The sequence below is a fragment of the Mustela nigripes genome, chromosome 11, assembly GCF_022355385.1.
Source record: "Mustela nigripes isolate SB6536 chromosome 11, MUSNIG.SB6536, whole genome shotgun sequence".
NCBI lineage: Eukaryota > Metazoa > Chordata > Mammalia > Carnivora > Mustelidae > Mustela > Mustela nigripes.
In genome coordinates this window covers 273,189-300,429 of record NC_081567.1, presented here as the reverse complement: position 1 = coordinate 300,429, position 27,241 = coordinate 273,189, and the positions used below count along the sequence as shown (strand labels likewise).

The 27,241-nt window shown below is 59.4% G+C and overlaps 1 protein-coding gene across 2 annotated transcripts in view; it reads left to right on the top strand.

Annotated features, from left to right (window-relative positions):
* PRKAR1B (protein kinase cAMP-dependent type I regulatory subunit beta) overlaps positions 1 to 26,411 on the top strand; it is a 66,705-nt gene extending 40,294 nt beyond the window's left edge. For both annotated transcript variants that reach the window (XM_059414252.1, XM_059414251.1), the window contains exons 7-11: positions 1,333 to 1,491; positions 5,723 to 5,783; positions 10,863 to 10,984; positions 24,767 to 24,848; positions 25,176 to 26,411. In XM_059414252.1, the coding sequence (XP_059270235.1) occupies positions 1,333 to 1,491; positions 5,723 to 5,783; positions 10,863 to 10,984; positions 24,767 to 24,848; positions 25,176 to 25,348 (597 nt within the window). In that variant the 3' untranslated portion in view covers positions 25,349 to 26,411. The remainder of the gene's footprint in view (positions 1 to 1,332; positions 1,492 to 5,722; positions 5,784 to 10,862; positions 10,985 to 24,766; positions 24,849 to 25,175) is intronic.
* Positions 26,412 to 27,241: the final 830 nt, after the last annotated feature.

The following is a 27,241-nucleotide window of genomic DNA, read 5'->3' as shown; positions in this document are numbered from 1 at the left end:
GCAGAGTACGGGGAGGGCCGACTGGGGGCCGGGTTGCCAGGACCCTCAAGAAGTTGTCCCTGCCCCCGTCCCCACGGGCCCTCTGCCCCTTGGAGCAGACTCAGTTCGCAGCTCCTAGAGGGTATTGTCTGTGGTCCTAAAACTCCTGGGACAGGCGTCCCTGCCTCATGGGAGGGACGGAACAGGGTCCTGTTCCTCCGGGGCCTCGTGGCGAGGGACCCAGCAGCCAGGCTCCCAGTGGGAGACAGAGAGCACAGCCCAGGGGCAGGCACTCCGTGCTCTGGCAGACTGCTGAGGTTTCCGGGGACACGTGCATGGGCCCTTGAGGACGACTTCACCTCTGTGTGTCCATGGTCTCCTGCCCACCCAGCTTCTTGGCCGGCCGGCTCCCCAGCCCCTAGCTTGCGTTATCATCGGCGTGCCGTTTTCCTGCGGATACGCGGCTCTGTGCCTCGGTTATTGCCCAGATAATGACTCATTGATTCCAGTAAGAATCGCGCCCATGACTCACGGCAACCCGTTCTTCCCCGACGTGCACCCAACGTGCAATGGGCACTATTCTTTGGGCTCACGGACACGCCGGGGAATAAAGCTGCGTTGTGTCAATTTACAGCAACGGGATCTGCATTGGCAGTGCATAATAAACAATCTGCACCATTCTTGCACGATATGGGACGCACAGGGTCAATGCATAGTGGCCGCACTGTGTCCGGTCACCCACACAGCCTGAAAGGACCCCTCTCAGCCAGGCCTCATCGGCGCCCCGGCAGCGTTCCCGCCGACCCCAGGCCCTGGGAGCCGGGCACCATGGCCCCAGGAGGGAGGCCCCATGAGCACGGGTCTGTATGGGCGCAGAGCCCAGCCCAGACCCCATAGTCCAGGGAAGTACAGAGTCTGAGTCACCGTGTGTGGCTGGGGAAATGGGCTGGAGATCCCTCCAAGGCTGATGAGGACCCGAGGCTGGCCAGGGAAGTGGGCAGGGCTTCTGCACAGATGGGAGCCCTGGACCATACATCCGCCTGCCATCCAGGCCCGTCTCATGGTCGGTAGAGAGCGGGGATGCAGAGGCCACTGGCATGCCCGTGCAGCAGCAGCTCTGCACAGTGTTGTGGGTGAGGCAGGCAGCACGGTCAACAGAGACCCAGGACAGCCTGGGCAGGGGACGGGAAGCTGTGCCCATGGGCTAGTGAGCCTGGGGGCTGCGGCCGCACATCCCTTTTTTACCGGGCCCGCTCTGGTGGGCTCAGAGAGGGCTCTCAGGGTGGGACGGGCCACAGTGACCCCACATGCCCCCCATGACCTTTCTGACCGTTCTCGCTGTGTCCCCTGAAGGTGTATGTGAATGGAGAGTGGGTGACCAGCATCAGCGAAGGGGGCAGCTTTGGGGAGTTGGCGCTCATTTACGGCACCCCCAGGGCAGCAACCGTGAAGGCCAAGACAGATCTCAAGCTCTGGGGCATCGACCGGGACAGCTACCGGCGTATCCTCATGGTGAGTGGCTTCCTGGCACATATCCACAGCCAGTCCTGTCATGGGAATACTGGCTTTGTCCAAGTGGGGGGATAGCTAAGGGCTGACAGGGTGGGTGAGAAATGTGGGATGGAGTCTGGAAACTTCTTATGAGGTAGGCAGCTGGGGAGCCTCCTTGCCCTCCCTATCTGCTTTTAGCTGTCTGGAATGAGGTTGTGATGGCTGGAGCTCCAGCTTCTCTTCTGGACCATGAGATGACTCTGAGGCTGGAACCCATTCATCAAGGTGGTGGAGCCAAGAGATGCCGGGACCCTGGCTGTCTGGGGCCCCAGCACAGCGGGGCCGGCCTGCCTGGCCCCAGATGTCCTCATGCCTCTTTCATTTTAGGTTTTCTCTCCCATTCGGTCACATCCACTCTTGGCTGTGTAGGTGGTCAGGTGGCACAGTGAGCTGTGGATGGAGAGGTCCTCCCCAGGGAAGGAGGCAGGCTCTTCCCTTGCCCACTCAGGACTCCTCCCAAAAGCACCACCTGCCGGGCAGTGCTCTCAGTGCTGAGATGCATCAGGGAGCCTCATGGAGGCAGCACCCACCCTTGGGAAGCCAACATGTTAGCAGAGGAGTCAGGGAACAAACGGGTAGTTCAGGTGGCCACAGTTCCATGGAGGTAATTACAGCAGAGAAGGGGGTGAGGAGACTATGAAGTGGGGAGAGGCTGCTGTTTTAGAGAAAGGCCCAAAAGAACCCCTCCTGGGATAAGGTGGGGTTGGAGCAGAGGCCTCTGAGCAAGGAAACAACATGTCCAGGAAAAGAGTGTCTGGGCAAAGGCCCTGTGGCATGAGCTTGGATTCTCGTGGAGCAGCAGGCAGACCCCCGTGGATGGGGATGCAAGGGTCCCGTTGTGGGGTACAGCTCACACAGAGCCCTCAGCTCACACCTGAGTGTGTCAGGGGAGCCCAGCAGGGGTTTGAGCAAAGGAGCTCCTGCAGCCAATTGGGGGCTATCCTGGAGAGGCTGGAAACCATCCTACCCTGGGAGCAGCTAGGAAGCCAGAAGGCCCTGGGCCAGCCACACTGGTCCGTGTACATCCCTGCTCGGTCCAGGTTCTCCATCCCTCCCCCGTTGCCAGGCTGAGGCCACTGGAGCTGAGCACCTGGCCTTTGGGGAGCCTCACTCCTCAGCCACCTAGGCTCACCTGCAGATGGTTTCTGCTCAGACCCAAGTCCCACAGAGCCTGGGCCTCAGGCAGGGTGCTGACAGGCCCAGAGGGAGGAGACCGGGGCGAGCTCCGGCTGAGAGACCTTTGGCTTCCCCCACATGCTCTCTGGGACTTGACTGTCTCCCTGAGACCCGTCTGGACAGTGCAGCTTCCAGGGAGGGGCTGTGATGCAGGAATGCTCTGGGGGAGGTCTGGGGACAGTCCTCAAGTGGTTTAAAACAGCCCCAGAGTGCAGTCAGGCAGGAGCCTGCAGATGGGGTCATGCTCGGGCTGCTCCTTCTCTTGGGAACATTGGCGCCCCTGCCCATCCTGGTCCCTTTACCCCACCGCGGGAGAATTCAGTGCGGTCTTGCAGGCAACCGATCAGATTTGGTGTGCATGAGGACCCTATCATCCACGCACTCAGTGACGGGGTCTTCTAGGTCCATGGATACAGCAAGAGAGAGCTGAGCTCCTCTTCATCTTCAACCCACTAAGTCCTGTCTTCTCCAGAAGAGGCTGAGAGCGGGGTGGGTGGGGCGCCCTGAGGCACCTGCACCCCTCCCTCCCACCCGCAGGGGCAGGTTTGGGTAAGGGCCCAGCAGCCTCCGTCTGTCCACCCCGTGATCCCTCCTGCGTGCACCTGGCCCTGTGTTGCATAAGCCATTGATTCTCACTGTCTCCGGTGCCGAGTCCTTCTCGGCTGTGGGATTTTTGTGGCTGCAACCTTGTATTCAGGGAAGTTCCCAAACCATGGTGGCACCCGGCACTTCCTCTGTCTTAATTCTGGATCCCAGTGGGCTAAGAATAGCCATGAATGTGCTGGGAGGCTGCAGAGTGTCTGTGTCTCGGCAAAGAAAATGACAGTGCTGGCAGACCCAGAAGGGAGTGTCCCGCAGGACAGTACCCGTGTTTGCATCCGTCCTGGGTTTGGGTGGATTTGGACGTATCCGTCATGCAAAGTGGACCCACCGTGCATTCACTTGGCACCAAACTGGGACTTGCCAAGAGGGAGACTGGGCAAGGGGACTGGCCAGGAGTGTCTCCGGGGAGAGCGCCCCTCCCTGTGCATTCAGGCGATAGGGATCCCAGGGCGTCTGAGCCAGAAGCTTCCCTGGAACATCCCTTCTCTTCCCTTTGTAGCTCCGTGTGGTGTAGAAGGATGGATGGAGCTCAGTGAGGGCACTGAGCAGGCCGGGCTCTGTGTTCCCATCGGGAGCAAGGTGGGGGTGGGGAAGCACTGCCTGTGGCCTCCCTGCCCGTCCATCCTGGGTCAGGTGTGGGGTGCCCACTCCCTGAAAAATGGAAGCCTCAGGCCACCCCATACCCATGAAGCAGGAGTCACACACCAGTCTCTTTGGCACAGAGCGTCCAAGGGGAGTCTCCTGCTGGGTGTGTGAATGCTGGGAGTCCACCCAGAGCCTGGTAGCCCCCTTCCTCTGTGTCTCAGTGGGAAGCAGACAAGGAGCTTGCTGGACCAAGGTGGGGATGACACAGCCAAGCAGCGGTGGGGAGTCTGGAGGAAGGTGGGCAGGTCAAAGTCTAGGTCAAAGATACAAAGAACATGGCACTGATGTCCCTTCTCCTGATGGGAAAACTGAAGCCCAGAGAGGATTAGATTGCACTAAAAGTTGGGGAGAGGGTGGATTATGGGTGATCTGGAGTTAGAATGGGAGTGTGTTGATCCTTCCTGTCAGCCCTCCTCCACTGTGCTCAGAAAGGACCATCACTGCTACCACCATCATCCTCACCATCGTCACCATCATCACCATCCTCACCATCATCTTCCCCATACTCATTACCATCATCCCCATCATCACCACCATCATCCCCATCATCACCACCATCATCCCCATCATCACCATCACCATCATCACCATCCCCATACGCATCACCACCATCACCGCCATCACCAAGCTTTGGGGCATGTGGAGCCCAGTCTTGGTTCATTCCTTCTCTTGTGGTCCCATCTAGGTAGTCACTTGCCCCTCTGAGCCTACCTCTTTTCTCACAAGGTTGGGCAGGCCCCAGTATCTGGAAGTCCCTCTCCCCTCCGCTGCCCTGGCCTGAGCTCTTTTAAGCTGTTACCATCCTTCCTCCCACCTTTTGCCACATCAGGTGTCTAGTCTGTGGTCATTGGACTCTCCATCCTTTTCACATCGCAGGTGACCTTCCAGCTCCCATTGATGGATACAGCTGCTGGTGGGCTGCACATCCCTGTTTTCTGAATGTGTGGTACTTACCAGTGCTCATTGGCAGGGCTGCCATGTCCAGTTGTAGAGTGTGTACACTGTGCAAATGCTCTGGGCAGCAGGGTGAGGAGTTGAAGTCCAGATTGCTCTCTCCTACCAGGCTGGCACTGGCTGCTGGGAGGCTGGGCCTCCTCCTTGTCTGCTTGGGCCACCAGCTCACTGGGACGCATGCTTGAAGAAGAGGGTGCCTTTTTCTCCTTCACATTCAAATTCTAATTTTTGGAGTGGATTCTAATTTCTAATTAACATAAAGGCTAATGGGACCCTTCTCGCTGGATTTGTCTTATTCATCCAGTGTTTGGTTGGCTTTTCTCCCCAGGGACCAGTGTCAGGCGTGTCTGGTTCAGAGACCTCGCCGTAGCTGGCTGCGCCCTCTAGAGTGCATGACCACGTGGTTCTGTAGCCTGCCCCAGCATCTCCCCAGACATGTGTGTCCGGGGGAGGGGTGGGGTGCTGTGAGCCTGCTCAGACAGTGCTCTCTCCATCCTATCTTGGGGACACGTGCCCTCAGCCCATGGAAAGCCGAGCGCAGGACTCTGGTCGGCCAACTGCTCGTTATGTGGGCCGGTCACCGGCCCAGGCTGGATGAGGTCCCTGCAGCTGGCCGATGACAGGTGGGGGAGGAGTGCAGCTGCTTGGATGAGGGGGGAGGTGCAGGCTGGGGTCTTTGAGGGGCTTCCGAGACGTGGGATCCTCAAAGGGCTTCCTTTCAAGAGTTGAGAGTCATTTGGGGGAACTTTGGAGATGCTAGAATGATTCAGGAACGAAGAGCCACCTTCTCTGTCTTCTCATTTCTCCCAAACAGGGCAGCACACTGAGAAAGCGCAAGATGTATGAGGAATTTCTCAGCAAGGTCTCCATCCTGGGTCAGTGGCCCCAGCCCCGGTTACGATGCTCTGTGCCGTGCGGCCTCCTCCGTCTCGTCTGAGTCCTGCCTGCCGGCCCCAGCCATTTCCACGTTCTCTGCATGCCTGGCAGGTTCAGCGCCCTTGGTGATGTGCAAGTGTGGGACACGCACATGGATGCACCCACACAAGGCATGATCGCTCACACACACACAGGCACACTCACACGCTTGCACACATACACACATGCACACAGGTATGACCACACACAGGCACGCCCACAAGCTTGCACACACAGGTATGACCGCACACATACATGCATGCACACACACACAAACACACACAGGCACACTCACATGCTCGCACACATACACATACGCACACACACAGGTATGACTGAATGCAGGCACGCTTGCATGCTCGCACACATACACACATGCACACAGGTACGCTGCACACAGGCATGCTCACGCTCACATGCACACACACAGGCATGCTCACACACTCGCACACATACACACATGCACACAGGTATGACCACACAGTGCACTCACACACATACAGGCACACTCACGTGTTCACACACAAACACACATGCACACACAGATATGACTGCACACGTGCATGCTCTCACACACAGGCACGCTCACACGCTTGCACACATACATGCATACACAGGCACGCTCACACATGTACATGCACATGCACACATGCACCAAGAGCTCTGTCTAGTCCCCTAGGGCACTGTTATCCTTCCCTCAAGTGTCTGTGGTCTCCTCCCGAGCGCTCCTCTTGTCTGTCCCTCTGCCACCAGCGTCACCTCCAGCCCTTTCTCTGTGTCCGTCAGTTCTCAGCCGCAGTCCCATCTCGTGTTTTAGTAAATGTGGCCCGCTATGTTGAACTTCATCCCCCGACCTGTTCTGATATTTTCCTCAATGTGGTTTCTCCTGCTGCATCTCTGCCCTTCCTTGTCCTGGGGTCTGATAAGCGCGATGGCTCCATTTCTGTTGATTTTCAGGAGTGTCAACAACATTTCACCGACAAGAGTGTTTAAGTGTTTTGAAGTTGCCGCAGCGTGTGTGACGGTCATGGGCTGATGCACACCAGCCCTGTCTGGGGAACTTTCAGCCACGAAGCTGATATTCCTTACCTGTGTCCAGCCTGTGACATGCGGCTGGAGACTCACACTTTGGACGAGGTGGCTCTGGTCCATGGGAGCAGCGGTGCTCGGGAAGGTGAGGGGCTGCTGAGCGCTGAGCCTCCGGGAACCGCTGGAGACCGCCGTCCAGCAGCAACCCCAGGCCAGGCTGCCGGGTAAAGATGCCGAATGCAGAGTATCCTCCTTTCCCAAGAATGTGATGGACTGAGGAAGGGAAAGCAGCAAAGGGCTGACGCTCAGGGATGAGGGCACAGGATTGGGGCGGCGGTCCCCGTCCCACGACCATTCCCCTGCCTGCGTGGTGTGAGCCGGTGGGGACCCCGGGCTGGCCCTCAGCCCTGGAGCAGCCCCGGCTCCCCGCTGGGCTTGGGCTCTGCCTGGTTGCTGCTGTCCAGACCACAGAGATGAGAAGAGGTCTTGCTGTTAGCTTTTCCAGCACAGGATCAGAGGGAAGGACAGGACAAAGCCCCCACTCCAGCTCGTGGCAAACGTGGACAGGGGGAGGGAAAGGCCACGGCCACTGCAAAGACCAGCCCCAGAGCCAGAACTGCAGAGAAAAGCTCGGAACCAGCGGCAGACAGAGCAGGACCCAGTTAGGAAGAGATCGTGTCCACAGAAACAGAACACGGATGCAGGGAGCCTGCGTGGAGGGAAGAGCTGGGAGACGTGTCCCAGCCAGAGCCTCGGAGGTCGGCCACGGCCACGGGAGCAGAGCCCGTGCAGCGAGCCCCCAGCCCAGTGGCCTTGCCTTCGGGTGTTCCTCGCGGGGGGCAGAGTCCTGGCCACGCATCAGGGAGCGGAGTCCGTCTGAACGTGACGTCTGAGGGCCTGTGGTTTCATCCATGGTGTGGGACACGTCTCTAAGGAATAGACACGAAGATCGACTGTGCTTCAGTAATAAAAGATTTAACAAGTCAGAAGCCTTAACAAGTAGATCTGAAGCCATTATGACAAAACAGTCACAGGATTTTACTCAGGAGAGACATAGGCTGGTGGTCATGACGTATTCACGCCTGTTTTGATGAAATTTTCTCTCCAAATGAAGACAAGTGGACAAGATTGAGCGTAGAGCCGGTGATGTGCTGCGACGGTGTGAGGCAGCTGCAGAGCCATGGTGGGGCAGGACCCCCATGAGGACTTGCCCCGGAACCCAGGGGCTGGGGAAGGACGGGCTGCCTAGAGACAGGGGTGGGGGGGCAGAGCACAGGTGCCCAGCCAGGCCTGAGGGGCCCATGGAGGGCCAGCGCCCCTGCCCCCAAGGCAGGTTTCAGAAGACCCCGGTTGGGGTGAGGGCCCTGCCGTGCATTCACGCCTTCATGGGCCGCATCAGGGAGCCCAGCCCAAAACCTGTAGGGAGGCCAGGTGGGCCCGCTGTCAAGGCGAGCCCCCAGAGTGGCCCGTTTTCTATCCCTTTGGACCTAAAAGGTGGGCATTCTATACAGTTCAACCCGGGAACTTTTTTTTTCTATCATCTTTCTTAGAGTAATCTTTTAACAAAGAATATATCTTACATTGGAAAAAAAAATACTCTGTTATTCTTGTTTCTTTTTCTTGTGTTGAACTCAAGCATGATAGATAGAGAGTTTAAGAGTTAACATTGAACAAGACGACACAGCCGGCGGGTCCTATCTCTGGGAGTGTTTCTGCTTGTCTTTCTGTCCATCCTTCTGTCTGGGTCTGGGCCTGGAGACAAGGCCACGCTGCACGTTGTCACCACGTCATTTCTGGGCGGCCCTTGGCAGTTTTCCACATTCTTTACACTTTGCTATATTTCTTGAGTTCTTTGTAGTGAATATGAGTAATTCAACCCAAAACAGGCCCGGCAGGGAGGACACCTGCAGCGGGTTGACCTCATGTCCTCATAGAGACCCTGTGAGATGCTGAGAGAAGGTTCTGCTTCTTCTTTTCCTCTGGTGGTGAAAATGCATCCCATGGCAGGCACCGTGTCTGCTGTTTCTAACTTGAGGGCATCTGCGCCCATCACCACTCCATGGTTCCAGAACCTTCTCGTCACCCGTCCCAAGGAAGCCCTGTGCCTGTGAGTCTGTCCCTGCAGGTGCTTGGTCTGGACGTGTCCTATGAAGGCACACTGGGCTTTGTGGTTGGTGTCATACTTGACGGAACAAAAATTGGCTGCTGAATGAGCTGGTCCCCATGGTTTCATAGGGGCTGCGTGAAGGGTACTGTAGCCCCATGAGACAGCCCTGAACCCAGGACCCCGGGGCCCACGGTCCCCTTCCACCTCCTTTTCTCAGCTGCCAGATGCTCTCACGTGCTCTGCTCACCCTGTCCACAAGCTCTGTTCCCATCGATTGCCAGCAAGTCCTTCTCCGTGGCCATCGGGTGGTGCGGCCTGATTTTTCTCACCCCAAGGAGAATAATCCCTTCACCCCTCGGTCATCCTGGCTGCAGAGAATCCTCCAGAGAGACGCCTGCAGCCAGCGTTGGGAGGCCTTGCTCTGCACCGGCCTGCCCTCAGCCCGCGTCCCTCCCTCGTCAGGAAGGAGCATGAAGGGGACGGTGATGCTTTGGGACCTAGAGGTTCTGGCGCATGGACATTGGGCTCCACCTGTGATGGTTATGGAACCTGGCAGGCTTGGGGGACACGGGAGCCTGGAGGACACCCTGGGGCTCCGTGTCTGGGGCCTGGCATGATCATGGGTCGCAGCTGCCGGCAGGACGCCAGGTGCAGAGTTGAGATCCCGCTCAAAAAGGGGGTGGTCAGAAAGGCGGCCGGTCGGCCCTGGAACCCTAAGACTCGGGACCCCAAGTGCCGTGAAAACACCCACAGGGCTTGTGCGTCCTGCGTTGCCTCAGAGACTGGGTACTGTGGAAAAGCCAGGCCAGCGTCTTCTGATCTCCGGCCATTGGGGGATACAGCACCGCACGTCCCGACTTTCAGACCTCAGGGTGTCACCCGTTTTAGATGGAACGGAGGAAACTGCTCATGGGACAACGGGAGCGGACTCCCCCCTGGTGGCCTGACTCGCAGTTATGTGGCCCTCGGGCTGGCTGGCGTGCCGGTGTCCCGGTGAGCACAGAAACATGCCGCCAGCTTTGGGTCCCTGAGCAGCCCCGGCCGCGCAGACCTCCCCTGACTTCCCGCCTGTGCCGGCGGCTGGCGGGAGCTGGTCCTTTACAATTCGCGGTACTGGCAGACGTCTCACAGTGGAGAAATCCCGCTCCTAACCCAGTTCTAAAATAAATGCTTTGCTTTGTATTTTTAGCCACTGACCTACTTAAGTAGCATCTGATAAGTGCAGGCCAGGGAGGGTTTTTCTGCCAAAAAAGAAATAGTTAATCAGGGAATCGTTTTCTTCCAAAGGAGCGTATTGGGTTTTTTCTCTTTTTCCTTCCCGAGGGCTGGGGTGGAGGCTGACGGGGTGGGAAGGCTCAGGGAGAGGCAGAAAGGTACCTAGAATCCGCCAGCTGTAAAGAGGGGCGTGGCATTGGAATTAAGCATTTTGACCTAAAATAATGGGAGGGGGGATGTGCCCGGTGCGGCAGCATGGGTACGCCTGCAGTTGAACCGTGATGAATGGTATTTCTTCTGGACGGGTAATCGCTCCAACCGCTCTGAAATATTTTACTCTGCGTAGTAGCCCCATGCTTAGCGGTGATGGTGTTTTTGCCAGAACACAGGCAGCTTATGTCTGGAGTGTTTTCCCTCTGGGTTCCCAGGCCCCACTTCCCGCACCCGCCGCCTGACTAAACCGCAAGGCGCCCGCTCCAAGACCCTGTCCCCCTGAGGACGGAGCGCTAGCCCGGTACCTCCCGCACAGCTCACGGTGAAACTCCCCGGCCCTCCCAGCAGGGATGTGGGCACCCCATCTCACTCACTGCTGTCCCAGCGGAGGCCTTCCCGCGGCGCTTCCTGGGGAAGAGTGAGGGGGCAGAGCAAGGGCGCATGCCACGGTGACGGTCTCCTTGTCCTGCTCTAGAGTCCCTGGAGAAATGGGAGCGCCTGACTGTGGCAGACGCCCTGGAGCCCGTGCAGTTTGAGGACGGAGAGAAGATCGTGGTCCAGGGGGAGCCTGGGGATGACTTCTTCATCATCACGGAGGTGAGTGCCGCCGGCTCGGGGTGCAGGGGACGTGGCGTCCCCTCGCCGCTCCCACGTGCGCCCTCTGTCCCGCTCACCACCTCGGGCCCACACTGACACTCCTTCTTGCCCTCAAGTCTCTTAGAGAATGGCATTGGGTCCAAGCCCACATGTGTGGTGGCGGGTGAGGAGGCCACACAGCACTGAACACACGTGTGGGCTCGGTGTGGGGAACATGAACACATACCGAGACCTAGAGTTCTGTGTTGTTGGGGGACATGTGTACGTTTAGGGCACGCAGAATCTTTCCACGCAGTTGCTTAAAACTCCATGCAAGTCTATAATGATCTCATTAAAAAGCTTGCTGCTTTTTTTTTTTTTTTTTTTTAATGGTTCTGGGTTCTCAGCCTGGACACACATGAGTCTCTCTGACGAGGCCCCACGACAGCTGGCTCTGGGGCTGTAATCCGTGGCACTGACAGGGGTGAGCAGCTGCTGTGGCCGCCTGTCCCTGGGGCGGGGCGGGGCTGAGACCCCCAGCGCGAGCCCCCAGCCAGCGATGCCCGGAATGAATGGGGGGCCCGCCGTGCGGTGTGGGCAGCCCTGGTGACGCAGGCCCAGAGGAATGCTGCCGTCTGTTGGGCTGGCTTCCTCCTCCCGTGGCGCTCGAGGGCGGAAGGATTTCACGTTCACGCTCATTAAAGCACATTCTTCAGCTGTGTCTTTTGCCGCCGGGACAAGGGGAGCCCTTGGCGTGGCAGCGTGGGGGCCCAGCGTGGCGGTCGGCCATCCCTGCTGGGTCTCGGACACAGAGCTCAGCGCCTGTGAGCCATGTCCTCAGGTTAGAATAAGAGAAGGCGAGTCCGCTGGGCTGCAGGTGTGGGCAGTGAGGGTTGGAGCCGAACTTGGTGACACGCAGCCCGTAAAGCACGAGCGACATGGCTAAGTTCCCATGGACATGCAACACAGATTTGGTGTGTGTGACTCTAGTCTGGGCTCCTGCAAAACCCTTCCTAGGAGGCCATGTTTGGGTCCCTCCTCTCCATGGCTTGTCTGCCCCCTCTGGCAGGAAATTTCCAGAAGGCCGTAGAGCCTAGCAGAAGAGCGGAAGGGGAGATGCGGGTGTGCAGGGACACATGAGGCCTCAGGGTGGTGCCGGGTCGTATGGCGAGCATGCTCACAGGGGCCTGGTCACCTCCCCTACCCCGTCCCAGCTCTGGGGCTGGGACAGAACCCGCTTGCAGGTGGTGGGTAGGCCCCACGTGCATGGGTGCGAGCAAAGGAAGCTGCTTCCAGCCTGAGCTCCTTGAGAGCCGGGTAACCATCTCCAAAGGGATCCCCAGTGCAGAAGCACTCTCAGGGGCATGGCTCGAGGTCCTGAGGGCGGGAGGCCCACTCCTCACATTTCCTTGAAAAGGAAAAGGAAGGAAGGAGGAACGACAAAACCCTGGGCAGGATGCGGGCTGAATGTGGTCTGCCCTGACTCGGAGCCCGTCATCAGGGCGGAAGGCCCGCCAGGCTCTCGTCTTTGCTCCTAGAGGTGACGTTCCCAAGACTCTGCTGCAGGGTTGGATGGGCGGCCCCGTTTGTATCCTGTGGAGTCCTCCTGCACATCCAGGAAGGGAGCTGGGGCCTCTGATGAGAAATCTCATCCTGCTTCCAAAGCAGCCATGGCTACCATTGGACAGAGGGGCGGGGTGGGGGGAGGGTGCCGCCCCTCGGCCCCATGCCCCAGACCATCTGACCTCTCACCTGTGGCCTCGGATGTGACACCCTGTCTGGGTCTGTGTGAGCCTGGCGTTTTGCGGTTAAGAAATGAGTCTCTCATGGAGGTGGAGAGGGTCCCTCCAGTCACCCCGTTCCCCGAGTCTGCATTATAATGTGACCGACTGCAAGGTTCTCGCTGCCCTCCTGGGCAGGTGGGGTCTGACTCATGGGAAGGCCTTGGCAATGTGCTGGATGCCTGGGACATACCAGCCCTTGTGTGGGGCACCCAGGCTGGTTGTGGGGGGCTCTCCGACCCTCGTCCTTGGGGCTGTCCTTCCTGGTGCCAGTGGCTGTGCTCGGAGATGCCTCAGGCCTCGGCTTATCAGTGGGGCCCGGAGCTCCGAGTCAGTGGCCACTTGACGGCCCCCCTTGGACATCCAGCCCACTGCGTCTCCACACAAGCAGCCCCAGCTGCCCACTGCCTGCGTCAGTGGAGACCCCCGAGGGAGGGTGCCCGGCCAGGCCCCAGGCCCAGCGGGAGGGGACAGACGGTGGCTGTAAGTCATTGAGCCCCCCCGGAGCTGCCTGTCATCCTCAGTTGTCCCCACAATGATCCCTGTGTGGGGCCACCCTGGGCCTGCTCAGATGACTGGGGCCAAGGGGAGGGCGTGACACCAGCAGAAAAGCACAAATCCTTTCCTGCTCTAGGTTTAACTACATTAATAAGAAGCTTGTGCTCACAGGGCTGATTTGGCCTAGAGATGCATTTGTATTGGCCTGTACAGTGGGGTTTTTTTTTAAAAACATTTGAATTAATTGTCAGTATTTAAAAGTCAAGATATTTCCCATAACAATCTGGATCTCTTCCCTTTAAAAGTATGGTACCTGACCACCTTGGACCCGCATCCCTATCTAGCTGAGACCAGCAGACCTGAAGGGTGGGCCCCTGGGGGTGGCAAAGGGCCCCATTAGCCTCAGTCCCCACCCAGCCCTCTAGCCTGCTCGGCAGGCCCTGCAGGCTTTGACGTTGGTGGCCTCAGTGCTGTGGTCTCTGATCCGTGGGAGTCACACACATCGGCCCCGACAATTGTCCATTGTTTGCTCTGGACCGAGGCAGCCGCCCAACCAGGTCCAAGACCATGGCGTGAAGCTTGTGTGAGAGGCACCGAATGGCGAAGTACCCTCGCAGGACGCCAGGGAAGGGAGTCGCTACCCAGTGTGTTCCTCCTGATGACGTGAGCGGGTGATTTCCGGGCCCAGGATGTGTTATGTGAGTGTCTGCTCCCCGCCAGGGAGGTCTGGTCAGGGCTCAGCGATGCTTCCTGGGGGGACACAGCCAAGGCCGCACTGCCCGCCAGTGTCAGCCGCGCACCTTGCTGGCTGGGTCTTGCTCCTTGCTTCTGCGTGTCCTTCCGGGTGTCCGCTGCGTGTATAGGTGTACTTGGGTATGTGTGCGGGTGTGTTCGTGGGTACGTGTGTGTGCGTGTGTGTACGTGTGCATGTGTGTGCATGGGTACGTGTGTGTGTGCGTGGGTATGTGTGCGTGCATGTGCGTGGGTGGATTGCGTGGGTGCGTGTGTATGTTGATACATGTGGGTGTGCGCAGCAGAGGGTCGCAGCATGCCTCGGTCTCGTCAACGGCACGGAGAACACCGAGTGCCACTCCTTGTGTCCACACGTGTGTTTCTTCTCCCTCCATTGGCTGCAGGGCATGCTGGGGAGGTCCTTCCCGGGGTCGCGCCTGCTCTGCAGGCGTCCCTGCTGGTCATCCTCCAGCGGCGTCGGCAGCCAGCTCTGAGGGTGCTCAGAGGGCAAGCCAGGGGACGGTGCGCGGCCAGGGGAGTGGTGGGGTGATGGGGGCTGCCCCGGCTCCGTCCAAGGACTGTGTCCTCCCTGTGGACGGGCGTGGGAGCTCACGCACACCAATGCAGGTGTGTGGCTCTGGAATGTAACCCGATGCTCCCAGAAATGTATTTGAAGTCGTCTCCTTGGCAACTTGGATTTTTTCCCTTTTCCTGTGATCAGCCGGGTCGGGTAGGTCACACGGGACCCCGGGGTTTGCAGGCATCAGAGGCTCGCTGTGGTTTGCTCTGTGGCCAGAAGCAGACCCGTGGCCATACCTGCCAGGCACACAGGTCAGGCCCACCAGCCCCGCTACCCCCCCTCGTGCCCCATGAGCTCCCAGGGGAGTCGCAGGTGGGGCTGGAGGACGCTTGTCCCCTGGGGGTGTCACCACAGCCTTGGGAGGCTGCCTGGGTGGTCCCTGGTTGAGATGCCCAGGAGTCGACCAAGAACGTTCTAGAACAAAGCAGGAGAAGGTAGTGCTGGTTGTGGGTTTGTAGAGCAAGCACTTTCGCTCTGGACGCTATGCCCTTGGTTAGATAGTTTTGGAGACCCTGCTGGGCGTGGCTGATGTTTCCGTGGGAGCAGAGACACCCCACGCCACACACATGGGACATGCAGTGAGGACGACCTGTGTTCTTCTGGGAGACTTGGCAGGAAGCATCCAGGTGCGTGATCTCTCTGGTTTGAATTGTCCTCTTTTCCTTCTGCTAATGGCACACGTGCATGTTATAACGCACTAACTGCCAGTTTCTCGCAGTGTGACCCCCTGCCCCACGGAGATAGCAGGAAAGGGGCCTACGTTCCCAGATGTCAGAGGTTTGCTCAACCCCACTCTAGATGTTTTTGCGGAGGTTCAGATGGGATTAACAGTGACATCAGCTGATGTTGGATGAAGGGGCGGGTCTTCCATGGTGTGGGTGGGCCTCATCTGATCAGTTGAAGGTTTTCCTTGAGAGAAAGAAGACAGAGGCCCCCCAAGAAGAGACACTCCCTGCCAGCCGCTGGCCATGCAGATTTTGAACTTGTGGTCCCCGCTGTCATGCAAGCGAATTCCGTAAGGTGAACCTCTATCCACACACACATCCCACTGGGGGTTTCTCTGCAGAACCCCTTTCTGATGCCCCTGCTTCTTGGCTTTTCCAGAACAGTCTGGTCTTTGCATAGGTGGGTGTGTAGGGCCCTGAGGCCCAGGTCTGGGCACTGGGTGCCTGCTGACGTACTTGCTGTGAGGAATGGGGCTACAGACCCAGGCTGGGGCTTCGGCGGACTGGCTGGCTTGGTGCTGCCCATCCTAGTTTCATCAGAGCAACAAGGGGCACCAGGCCCCTTGTCTCCTCATGCCATTGCCCGGCTGAGTGTCTACTCTGTTTGGCAGAAGGTCTTTGAGTTTGCTTCCTTGTATGTGTCCTCCCCGCAGTGCAGATCCCCCAGGTGTGGCTGAGCCTGGCAGAGACCCCCCTGTCCTGCACAGGTGTGGACAGTGGCCCCCACAGACACTTAGTCATGAACACCTGCCGGCGGGTGGGAGCCCAGTGTGGAAGGCTGAGTGGGGCTTCAGGATCCCCGGGCTCAGCTGAGCCCGGGGTGGGGTGTTGTCTCTGCGGGGCAGGCCCCCCTGGGAGAGGTGGTCTTCCTGTCTCGCAGCCCTGCAAATACCGGCTGTGTCTGAATCTCCTCGACACTGGATCCCCAGAGCTCTAGGAAAATGTTCCAGCAGTTGAGTGAGACCCTTGCCCTATAAACCTGGCAATGGACACAGAGCAGGGACTGGGCCTTCCCAGGACGGGGACCTGCAGCAGCCCGTGGGGTGAGGCCGACCGGGGCCTCTGCAAGGAGAGGGCGTCGGGCAGAGAGAGAACAGAGTGTCTGTGCCAAGACCTGCCTCCTGGTTTCCGTGCTCCAGGAAAATGGACAAGGATGTGGATGGGGCTCGGCGCTGGGCCACGTGGCCCCACTTTGCATGCCCACGAGGACCCCGCCAAGACCGGGGCTGGGTCATGGGGTTGGGGGGGATGATGAGGGCAGCTGGTTCCCATAAAATTCCAACAGAGAGCTTCACGCTCCGTCCTGTACCAGCTGGCCACTGGGGAGGCGTTACCATGGAAACTCCAGATTTGGCTTATCTGCCCTCTTAGCAAATTAATTTTGTGAATGTCCACTGTGCTGAAGTGATGGGACTACCATTGCTCCCCAAGCCGCCTTCTGGCCAGTGCCTCGCCCTGCTTACCGCTCAGACATGTGGACCCCTCTGGTGGGCATGCAGATTCACCAGGATCTTGGGGAGCAGGAAGGGGGTCGCCCCATGCCCTGCTGGGTGTGTTCTTCTTTGCTTGGGGTTGTCTGTGACTCGGCCGTGCTGTGCCCTCACTGTGCGCTGGCTGGGGAGTGGGTGGCAGCTGCTACCAGCTAGGTATTTATTTGGGGAGGAGCGAAATCGCCCCATGGACTTGGCACAGACTTGCCTTGGGTCCCAGGCCAAAGCAGGGTCCCTGGAAGTGGCACAGTAACCCGCGGTGGTAGGAGGCCTGGTGGTAGCAGGGACACCCCCACCGACTGGGATGGTGAGGTGTGCAGGTTGGGGCTGGGGGCTGGAGGTCCAGACGGAGATGGACGAAGGGTGTGTGTCCAGGCCGAGGCTGCAGGTCATTGGTGAAGGATGGTCGACTGGCCCAGACGTCTCTAGCACAAAGGTCACAGCTTTCCTTCTGGGCCAAACTAGAGGAAGCCTGTTTCCAAGCTCCTGGGGCCTGGGTGGGTGCCCTCTCTTAGCGCCCAGGCTTGGTGGGGGTGGCCTGAGGTCACAGGTGTTTGCTGGCCTGCTAGCCCCAGTCCCCGGAAGGAGAGACAACAGAGTTTTCAGAGTTCTTACTCCCTGACTTGTAAGACTTCATTTTTTAGGGCAGTTTGAGGTTCACAGCAGAATTGAGTGGAAGGGGCTGAGATTTCCTGTATTCCCTGCTCCCCCAAAAGGCTGCCCCATCATCCATGTCCCCCAGACGGGGTATCTTTCACAATCAGCCCCATGCGAACGTGTTGTCGTCACCCAGAGACCACAGTTGGCACCAGGGTCCCTCTAGGTGGGTGTGCATTTTGTGGGTCTGGACAGTGATGACCGGTGTCACCCCAGGGTGTCCCCCAGTGTTCATGGCCCTGAAAGTCCCCCGGCACCGTCTGTCCCTCTGCCCCGAAGCCCCGGCAGCAGGCCTTCCCCTCCTGTGTGCACAGCTCAGCTTCCCCAGAGTGCCTGGCCCTTAGGGTCCCACGGTGTGACATTTGGGTCGGTCTCTGTAATCAGTGTGCAGATTCGTGGCCTGTGGTCTGCACGGAGCATGGGAGCTGCTCACCTGCTCGGGGTCATCTTGCTGGTTGTGATGAAGTGTGTAGACATCCCTGCGTGAATTTTCTGTGGACCTAAGTCTTCATCTGGGCCCTTCGGGTAAATGCCAGGGAGCATGATGGCTGCATCTGACAGGCCCATGCCGGCACCCACTCCACACCTGGATGTCCCTCTGGGGTGACTGACTGCCTGGGCCACTCTGACCCCAGAAGGGGCTCCATCCAAGGGAGGCTCTGATGGCCCCTGAGAGGGTTTCAGGGGCCTGAGGGGCTCCTGGGCTCTGACGTGTCTCCACCTGGTTGCCCAATGACCTCCTGACCGGGCACAGCCACACATCCTGCTGACCCATCAGGTAGGACCTGGGCAGGCCAGGCTCTCTGGGCTCCGGAATGACCTTGGCACATGGGCTGGAGGGTGGACTCAGTGCACGTTCCTGTGACCCGGGGCCTTGGTGCTGGCTGCCCCCGGATTGTTTGTGGATGAAGACTCTAGGCTGTACAAGTCACCTTGCTGGTGGCCGAGGCTGGACCTCAGATGAGAGCCTTTTCTAAGAAAACCCCAAAATTGAAAAATCGTGTTATGACAGTGTCATTTGCTGGAATAAGGCCAGTGACACGGAAGAGTCTTTAGGAAGGCGAAATTTCCCCGCCTCTGCCCACAGCTGCTTGTGGGCGTTCCTGACAAACGCCTGCCCCTTGACGGGTTCCTCCTGGGTTTGCTGTTGGCATACAAAATGCAAGGAGTCTGGGGAGTGTTTCCCCAGATGGAGAGCGCCCCCCCCCAACAAAGACTGGAGACATCCCGGGGCCTGTGATTCCAGATCTTGTCTGTTGCCCATGCAGGTGCCAACAGGCCTGTAGGTGCTCCCAGAGGGGGCCGCGGGCCATGTGCATGCTGGCCACAGGATCCTGCATGGTCCCGCTGGGTCCCTGGCCCCGCAAGAGGAGGGCCGAGAAGCATGCACACCACTGCCACGAAGACAGTTAAAACCTTACAGATGTGCCATTCGGGACGAGTTAGGTTTTGGGGTGTCAAGTCCCCCACCTTGGAGCCAGGGTCCCCCCGGGACTCAGGGCTTGCAGGCCCCACCTCCAGAAGTTGGGATGCCAGGAGTGGGCCAAAAGATGAGTGTCCCCAGTGTGTCCCTCTGGAGGGACAGCCGAGTGCTTGTCTGCAGCGTGGGCAGCTTAGTAATAAGCACGAGGCCCCCTGCCCGTGAGCTGCTTGAGACAGAGCGTGGATGTGGACGGGGGGCCATGTGGGGTGCCCAGAGCATGACCCCAACATGCAGGAACAGGAGAGCCCAAGTCTAGGCACAGGGCCAGTGGGAATTCCCAGGGCCGGGCCCTCCTTGAAATGATCTCCATTTCTCTGAATTGTGGTAAAACGCACACAGTATATGACTTGCCATCGTGGCTACTTCTCAGCGTCCAGTTCAGGGTCACCGTTCCCTCCCCCATCCAGCTCCAGAACATTCCATCCCCGCATGGAGACCCTGTCCCTATGATGCACGGACCTCCACCCACTCCCCCAGCCCCACCGTCTGTTTTCTGACGACTCTGGGTCCTCGTGTGTGGGGGAGGGTCTCCATGAGTGTCCTTTTGTGTCTGGCTAGTGTCCTTGGGGCTCGTCCCTGTGGGGGCAGGGGTTGTTCCTTCCTTTAGAAGGCAGGCTGACATTCTCTCATGGACCACAGGAGTCTGTCCAACCAGCTCTGTGTTCCGTCTGCTCCCGGTGCTGGTCCTGACAGAGTCTGCCATTGCTTCCTGAGCTCACTCTGTGTCCCAATGATCCTGCGAGTCCTTGAGGTAGTGACTGTTACCCTCTCAGTGCAGAGAACACCAGGAGCCTCCCAGTGATGCTCACACCCATGCTTCCATGGATCCTGGCCAGGGCCTGGGGGGAAACTGAGGCCAGGAGAAGCAGGGACTAAGCTCACAGCTCCCCAGACAGCCAGGGTAGAAGTCATGGCTTCTTGGTGCCAGGACTGGCCCAGGCCTGCCCTGTGACTCCAGGCCCCCAAAACCCACCACCTGTGGCCTCATCGTCCTTCTGGTCCCACTAGAACTTCCCACGGGGAGCAGTGGTCAAGCAGGAGAGAAACCTTTTAATTCACCTTCTCTCTCAGTTGCTCTGGCTGGGGCCACACTCGGACCTTCCTGACCTGTCCTACATGTGTTAGCCTCTCTCAAAGGAGGAGGTGCTGTGCGTGCCCTTGGGCTGGGCTGGGGGGCCTTGGGCCCGGGTCTGCAGGCTGAGGCAGCCGTGTCCTGGGAGCACAGGGGGTGGCTGCCAGCCCAGTTGTGCCCACTGTCACCCTACCCTCCTTTGGGTCTAAGGGTTGAGTCACTGGAAGCCATCGGCTCCCCCAAGCCCAACCTCACCCAGGCCACCCAGAGGTCTCGCTGGGACACCACTGAGTTGGCAAGCTCCTGCTTATCTCCAGCCTTGGCCTGCAGAAGCCGTGGGTGCTTGCATGGCAGGGAAGAACTGGGCATGGGGAGCAGAGCCTGGAGGGATGGAGCCGTGCTGTGTGACCCACACACCCCTGTCCTTCCGCTCAAGGACACGTGTGGTGGGGCCACCTGCTTGTCTCCCAGACATCGCCCCTGCCCACCGGAGCGTGAGTCGCCAGACACTTTCCTGAGCTTGTCACGGGTGCTGCCTGGCTTCAGAGGGAATGAGACCATTCCCGGTTTGGAGAAGGAACCCTCCCTACGCAGGGCCTGTGGTGCCCCCCACTCTGGCGTTCCCCACCCGCTTCTTGGAGCCCCGGCCCTGGGGCCCACGTACCTGTGCCATCCTCCCTTGGCCTGGCCCCGGCCTCACGGAGAATCCACTGGACACCAGTAAGAGTGCAGGCCAGTGTGCGCCCCGCGTGGCTAGCCGCGTGCGTGTGATGCCATCTGCCGAGTGTTTTGGCCACACTGCCGAGAGGCGGACTTGTGCTTGGGCAGTGATAAGGGTCCAGCTCCCCAGAATGGATAGAGGACACCCTCGCTGGGCCCGACACCGGGACACACTAACGTCTGCCGAGACGATTACTCCGTTAGAAACCCAACATTGCCCACGCGGCCAATGCAGGAGGAGCCTCAGAGCTGGTGCTCAGTCACTCAGGGGTACATGTAGGGTCTGAAGGACGCCGTCCTTCCTGAGCCTGGACTGGGGGCCGTCGAGGGCCAGCAGGCATTGGGCGTCTGCCCCCAGCCCCCAGCTCCCACTAGACTTGGCCACATCTAGCATCCCACCAGGCTGGGGCTCCAAGAGGCGGAGGGGGAGGTGGATAGGGGCGCGGGAAGGCACACCAGGGAGAACGAATACAGGGGTGTAGCAACGACGCCTGCTGCACACACAGCACGGGTCCGGAGCCCGGCTGTGTCCCCGAGGGCCCGTCCCCCTGCAGGACCGGTCAGGGGGCCTCTTGGCCCAAAGCCTCGGGCTTCCTGCCGGGCCCTCACAGTCACTGCTGCCGCCTCTGCTGGGTCTCTCTCATAGAAGTTGTCCCTGCCTGCCTGTTGTAGGAAACCAAAGCGATGGTTAGGGTTTTGCTTTCAGAGGAGACGTTTAAAACTCAAACAGATGGGGCTCCTGGGTGGCTCAGTGAAGGCTCTGCCTTCAGCTCAGGTCATGATCCCAGGGTCCTGGGATCGAGCCGCACATCAGGCTCTCTGCTCCGCGGGGAGCCTGCTTCCTTCTCTCTCTCTGCCTGCCTCTCTGCCTACTTGTGATCTCTCTCTGTCAAATAAATAAATAAAATCTTAAAAAAAAAAAACCAAAAAAACCCAACCTCAAACAGATGCTGAAGGAAACGGGCCATTTACGGTCCCCGCCCCTGGACGCCGGTGCTCTCTTTGGTCCTGCGTCCTCCCAGGCCGCGTTCCGTGTGACCTGGTTTATTTTCAGACCAGGGTTAGAATCACTGAGTGAGAAGTTTGGGGAATATGATCCGGAGTTTTGGCAAGCACGTTTTTCCAGCCCTGAACGTTCCAGCTCACGGTCCCACGAGGGTGTCTCTGCTGCCCTCACAGCGGGCTGGGAAGCACAGCTCGGACTGGAGGGTTATTTCCAGGACCCGGGGCGTGTGGTGCCGTGGGAACGGCTCTCTGCTGGGTGGAGGTCTGCACCCTTCAGGGTCAACCTGTGCTGGGCAGACAGTGGTCCTCAACAGTCCTGCCAGGGCGCTGGGGGCTGGTGTTGGGCTCGGGGAGTCGGTGCTGCTGGGTCGGGGCCCCAGAACAGATCGGCATCTTCTGTTGAGCATGTGTCCTGGGCCAGGAAGCTGTTCCACGTGGCCCTCCCACGTGGCTGGGGACTGGTGTCACAGCCACGCAAACAGAGTCTGTCTGTGAGAACAGGGTCACGTGGTCACGATCCCCATGAAGGAGGCCTGGGGCTTCGGCTCACAACCGACAGGGCTATTCCCTACCCTGTGTTTGCCGAGGGCTCTTCCTGTGGGCACTTTCTTTTCGCGAAGCCTGGTGGCCATCTGGCTGAGACAGGGATACCCGCATGCAGGAGCACACACGTCCTCCGAGGGCCCGCAGATAGGGTGCGTGTGCTCCCCCGTGTTGGAGGTCACAGCCTGCCTCGTCTTTGTGCACCACCAGAAAGGACGTAGGACCCGTCGCATGGGGGTTGGTGGGCTCAGGTGAATGTCCATGTGGCCGACCTGAGCTGCCCCGCACCGAGCCCATCCTTGCTCCTTCTGTGAACCCAGCCAGGATCCCCAACCCCTCCCCATTGGTGCTCACCATTTCTTCAGCAGCTCCGTGAGCGTCTGACCTCGTTGGGTCAATGCAGCATGAGGAGAGGTTGCTAGAAGCTTCTAGAAGGTTTCCTGCTGATAGGAGAGCTGTAGGAGGAAGAAGTGGGTTCTCTGCCTGCTGATGGCAGGGGAAGACATTGGGTGACTCCCACAACAGTGGCAGCGGCTGTGACACCAGGAGGGACCGAGGTCACCAGAGCAGGAGGTGGGAATAAGCCCAGGTCCCTGGCCCACGTTTGGGCGGCTGAATCAGCCAGCTCCCAGGCCTTGCCACGTCTTGTGGTTCTGAGGCCTGACAGTAGCCCCCAGCCCCTCTGCTTGGGTTTGCTAACATTGGGGGCTTCAAAGCCTCTGAAGGAAGCTGTAGGCCTGGAGTGTCCCTGAGTAATTCTGCAAACCAGAAGCCTCCAGGTCCATGCCTGCAGTTTTGGAAGAAGGAAACGATCCGATTGTAAAGTGGAAAGTTGTCTAAAACGGGAATGAAAGGCATGTAGATTACGTGCATCACAAGTTAAAGGACGTCAGTGTGAAAAAGAATTAGGTCGGCACAGTGGGGTATCGAGACAAATAATGCCTGTCCTGGTGGCCCCAGGCACAGCAAACACATGTGGGGTTCAGGTGACCTGCCCCACGTCCCACTGCAGGAGGACCAAGGCTGGTGACATCAGAGCCACATGTCACCCTCAGCCGTCACCCACAGTGTGGGCCAGGGTCCCAGGACTTCATTCCTTCCCAGGGCTCGGGGAGGGAGCCCATGTTCTCCAGGCCCCCCGGCAGCCACAGCTCCTGGGGGTGGCGGCGTCGCCCGGCTGTTCAGACGTCTGGCGCCATCCATCAACTAGCTTCATAAACACCCTAGACACGCACGAGCTGAGTGGTCCCGGCATGGGGAATCCAGCCGGAGGGGTTGCCGATAGGTGCTTGGAGATTCTAGGCTTGGCTGCACTGGCAGGGTCTTTTGACTGCCGCGTTTCCCTCCAGACCGTAGAGAGGCAGGAGTTACTCATTAACCCATACACAGTGAGGCCAGAGACGGTGAGCCGGAGAACTGAGCCTACCTTGGAGAAAGATCACGTTTATTCGTGCGGCAAGGGCACTGGGGAGCTGGGCTGCAGAGCTGTGGGCACACCGTAGTGGCAGAGGGTAGTGGGGGGCGCAGGGGCCCGCGTCCTCCTGGGCCAGTCCCCTTGGCCACCCTGAAGAAGCAGGTGACCCCTCCCGGTGAGGAGGCTGCAGGAGGGACACTACGTGTTGGTTGACATCCCTTTGCAGGGTCGGTGTTGAGCCCTGTCTGGGTACTCTGGGCCGTTTTTAAAGCTTCCCTTTCAGTCTCCACAGTGGGGCCAGCCTGCTGGCAGGTGTACAACAAGGCAGCATGGATGAGGCTGGTGTTCAGTTCCCCTAAACAGGGCCCAGCCCGAGGGCTTGGCAGGCGAGGGGGTCCTGGGGTCAGAGCCGCCCAGCGCCAGAGCTTCCACACGTCCCTGCCCCGGTGTGAGGCTGCCAGCCCACCGAGCGGGAGACTTCGACTGCCTCGTGCTGGCCATCCAGGCCTGCATTAGTTATTGAGCTGGTAGCGTCTGCAGACACCCCTATTTGGGGGTCAGGAGGGAGCCACGCTGCTCAGAGCGGGACCCAAGGCCACGCCCATCCTGCAGGAGTGCCATGTCCTTGAGAGCTAGCCCAAGGTCAGCTCCAAGATCCTCCCCACTGCATGGCCTTTGGCAGCCTCATGCCCTTGGCCAGACCCCAGCATGGTTCCAACCCCACACCCTTCTGTTTCCAAGGAGGAGAACCCTGAATTCACCTTAGAAGGGGGAGCACATGGATGGAAGCTGGCAGGAGGGAGATTTGGTCATGTCCCCTTGCTGGGTGACCTCTTACCTGTGGGCCCTGCTTGTGACTTCCTCACCTCTGACTTCTTTACATGTGACCCCCCCAGCTGGGTGTGACCCCAACTTTGGTGGCTGTGACCCCCTACCTGTGCATCCCCCCACTGTGTGTGACACCCCAACCTATGACCTCCTGCTGGGTGTGATCACCACCACCACCACCACCCCCCCCGCTGGGTGACTTCAGGCCATCCTCCCCGCCCCCGCCCATGCCCACTCCAACCACTGATCCTCACGTATCCCCTTGGCGTCTGCAGGGCACGGCCTCCGTCCTCCAGCGCCGGTCCCCCAACGAGGAGTACGTGGAGGTGGGGCGCCTGGGGCCTTCCGACTACTTTGGTGAGTCTGGAGTCCCCGCACTCACAGAGTGTGAGTCTCATGGTGGGGTGGGGGGTTCCCTGGAAGGGCGCTGAGGTGGAGAGCCATGGGGGGTATGCAGGGAGCAGGCTGGGGTGCCCTCAATGGATGTGTCCTAGACGCAGCTGCCCCTGGGAGGGCATGACCTTGAACCCCTAGCCCCCCAAGCCCCTGCGGGGTCGGGGTCTCGGCAGATGGATGGGAAACTGCGTGTCGGTGCTCCCGGGAGGAGCTTGCTGGAATCCAGTGGACCTGAGCAGTGCGGGCAGCCCTGGGGGCCGGGCCCCTGACCACCCTCTCGCTCCCCAGGGGAGATTGCGCTGCTGCTGAACCGGCCCCGGGCGGCCACCGTGGTGGCCCGAGGGCCCCTCAAGTGTGTCAAGTTGGACCGGCCCCGCTTTGAGCGTGTGCTGGGCCCCTGCTCCGAGATCCTCAAGAGGAACATCCAGCGCTACAACAGCTTCATCTCCCTCACCGTCTGAGCCCCGCAGCCCCGCTGCCCAGCTTCTGTGTGCTGGCGAGCTCGTCTGTGTCCACGGGCCGCAGAGGGGGGTGGGCACCCTGGCCACGTGAGGCCACCCCTCCCTCCAGGCTTTTGTTTGGGAAAAAACAGTCACCCTGTGCACTTCAAAAAAAGGTCCCCAGAGACCCCTGGGCTGAGGAGATGCCAGCGGCCCCTCCCCACGTCCCTCCCTGTGTGTCTTCTCTGACCAGCCTGCCCCTGGGTGGCCAAAGGGCCCAATGAGAGTCCAGGCTGGCTTGGGTGGGCTGAAGGTCATGTGATCAGGGCTCCAGTCCTGAGGGTGGTGCGGTGACCTTTGGGGAGTGTCTTGGAGGGACCCCCAGCTTCCGGGGAAGTCAGTGTGAGGGACAGAAGGCCCCAGGCATGAGAGCCTCTGGTGACCCAGGCTCACAGGAACCCTTAGAGGAGGACATGGTCGAGTGGCACGTGCCCTCATCTCCCCTGGGCGGTGCCCCTGGGGTGGCCTGGCACATGAGGAGCTGGGGGCGCCCCACCATTTGAGGAGCACTGCTCTCCCGGGGACAGGGGGTCAGGATGATGTCTGCTCTGCAGCTTGTTTGTAAGACAGCTTCTTGGCGACCTTCCGAGAGAGGGGAGAGGTCTTATAGACACGTGCTAGATAACGTGAGAGCCAGGGGCCCCTTCTGAGATGCCCGGCAATGCCCCACTGGACTCTGCCCTTGCCCAGGAGACATGTGCAAACGAAGCTTCACCCTCCTATAACAGGAAGAGGAGCAAACAGCCCCAGGCCCCACAGTCCCAAGGCCAGATCCATTCAGCTCCCCCCAGATGTGTTTTCTGTCCAGGTACCCTGTGAGTGAGAGAGGCCTGGGGGCAGTGCAGAGCCTCCCGGAGCCAAGAACCACATGGCGCAGTTCCCCTGGTTTTGCTCTCCTGTGCACGTCTGGGGGGCCCCCGCCAGCCCTGCCTCTGCCCGCGGAGTTTCTGTGACGTGTGAGCCCACCCAACTCGTCGCGATGTTCTGAATGCTGCATGTCATATTAAATGTGCAATGAACTCTCCCCTCCCGACTCGATCTCTTGGTCTGAAATCCTTTACAGAGGAGCGTTTTCTTTTTGTTTTTCTATTGTGGTAAAATACACGTGACCTAAAACTGACCACTTTAACCATTTCTCAGCGTCCAGTTCAGGGGCACTGTCTCCCCAGTCCAACTCCAGAATGTTCCATTCCCACACATGGAGACCTGTCCCCATGACACACGGATCCCTGCCCGCTTCCCCAGCCCCAGCCCCACTGTCTGTTCTCTGTGTCTGTGAGTCTGACGATTCCCGGTCCTCGTGTGCATGGGTTCCCCATGCGTGCCTTTCTGTGTCTGGCCGGTGTCCTCAGGGCTCGACCCCATGGGGCAGGGGGGTCCGGTTCCTTTTAACGGCTGATTGACACCCACTGTGTGGACCACGTCGTATTTATCCATCCACCTGTATGAGAGTGGGGCTGTCTCTTCTGTCAGTGTGGGTGTCCCTGCCCTCCATCCTGTTATCAAGAACTCACTATGGTGCCTTGGGTGTAGGGCACTGTGGGCAAGGACACAGGCCCCTTGCCCACCTGAGGTGCTTTGGATGGGCCGGGGTTTCTAAGCCAGGAATCGGGGGTGATGACGGGGAGCCCCCCTGACTCAGTCCTCGTATCCAGACTTTGGAAGCCGCAGTTCTGGGCAGAGCCTAACCCCATGCTGCTAGCTTCCCCCAGCCTCTCCCAGGCCAGCAGGCAGGCTTCACCCTGGAGTCAAACGGACTCACATGCAGCCCCACCGTTTGGGACTGCCGGCCTTGCTGTGGGGCTGGGAAGGGCCCATAGGAGCCGGGCGGCCACCAGCCAAGTGCCTTTTCTC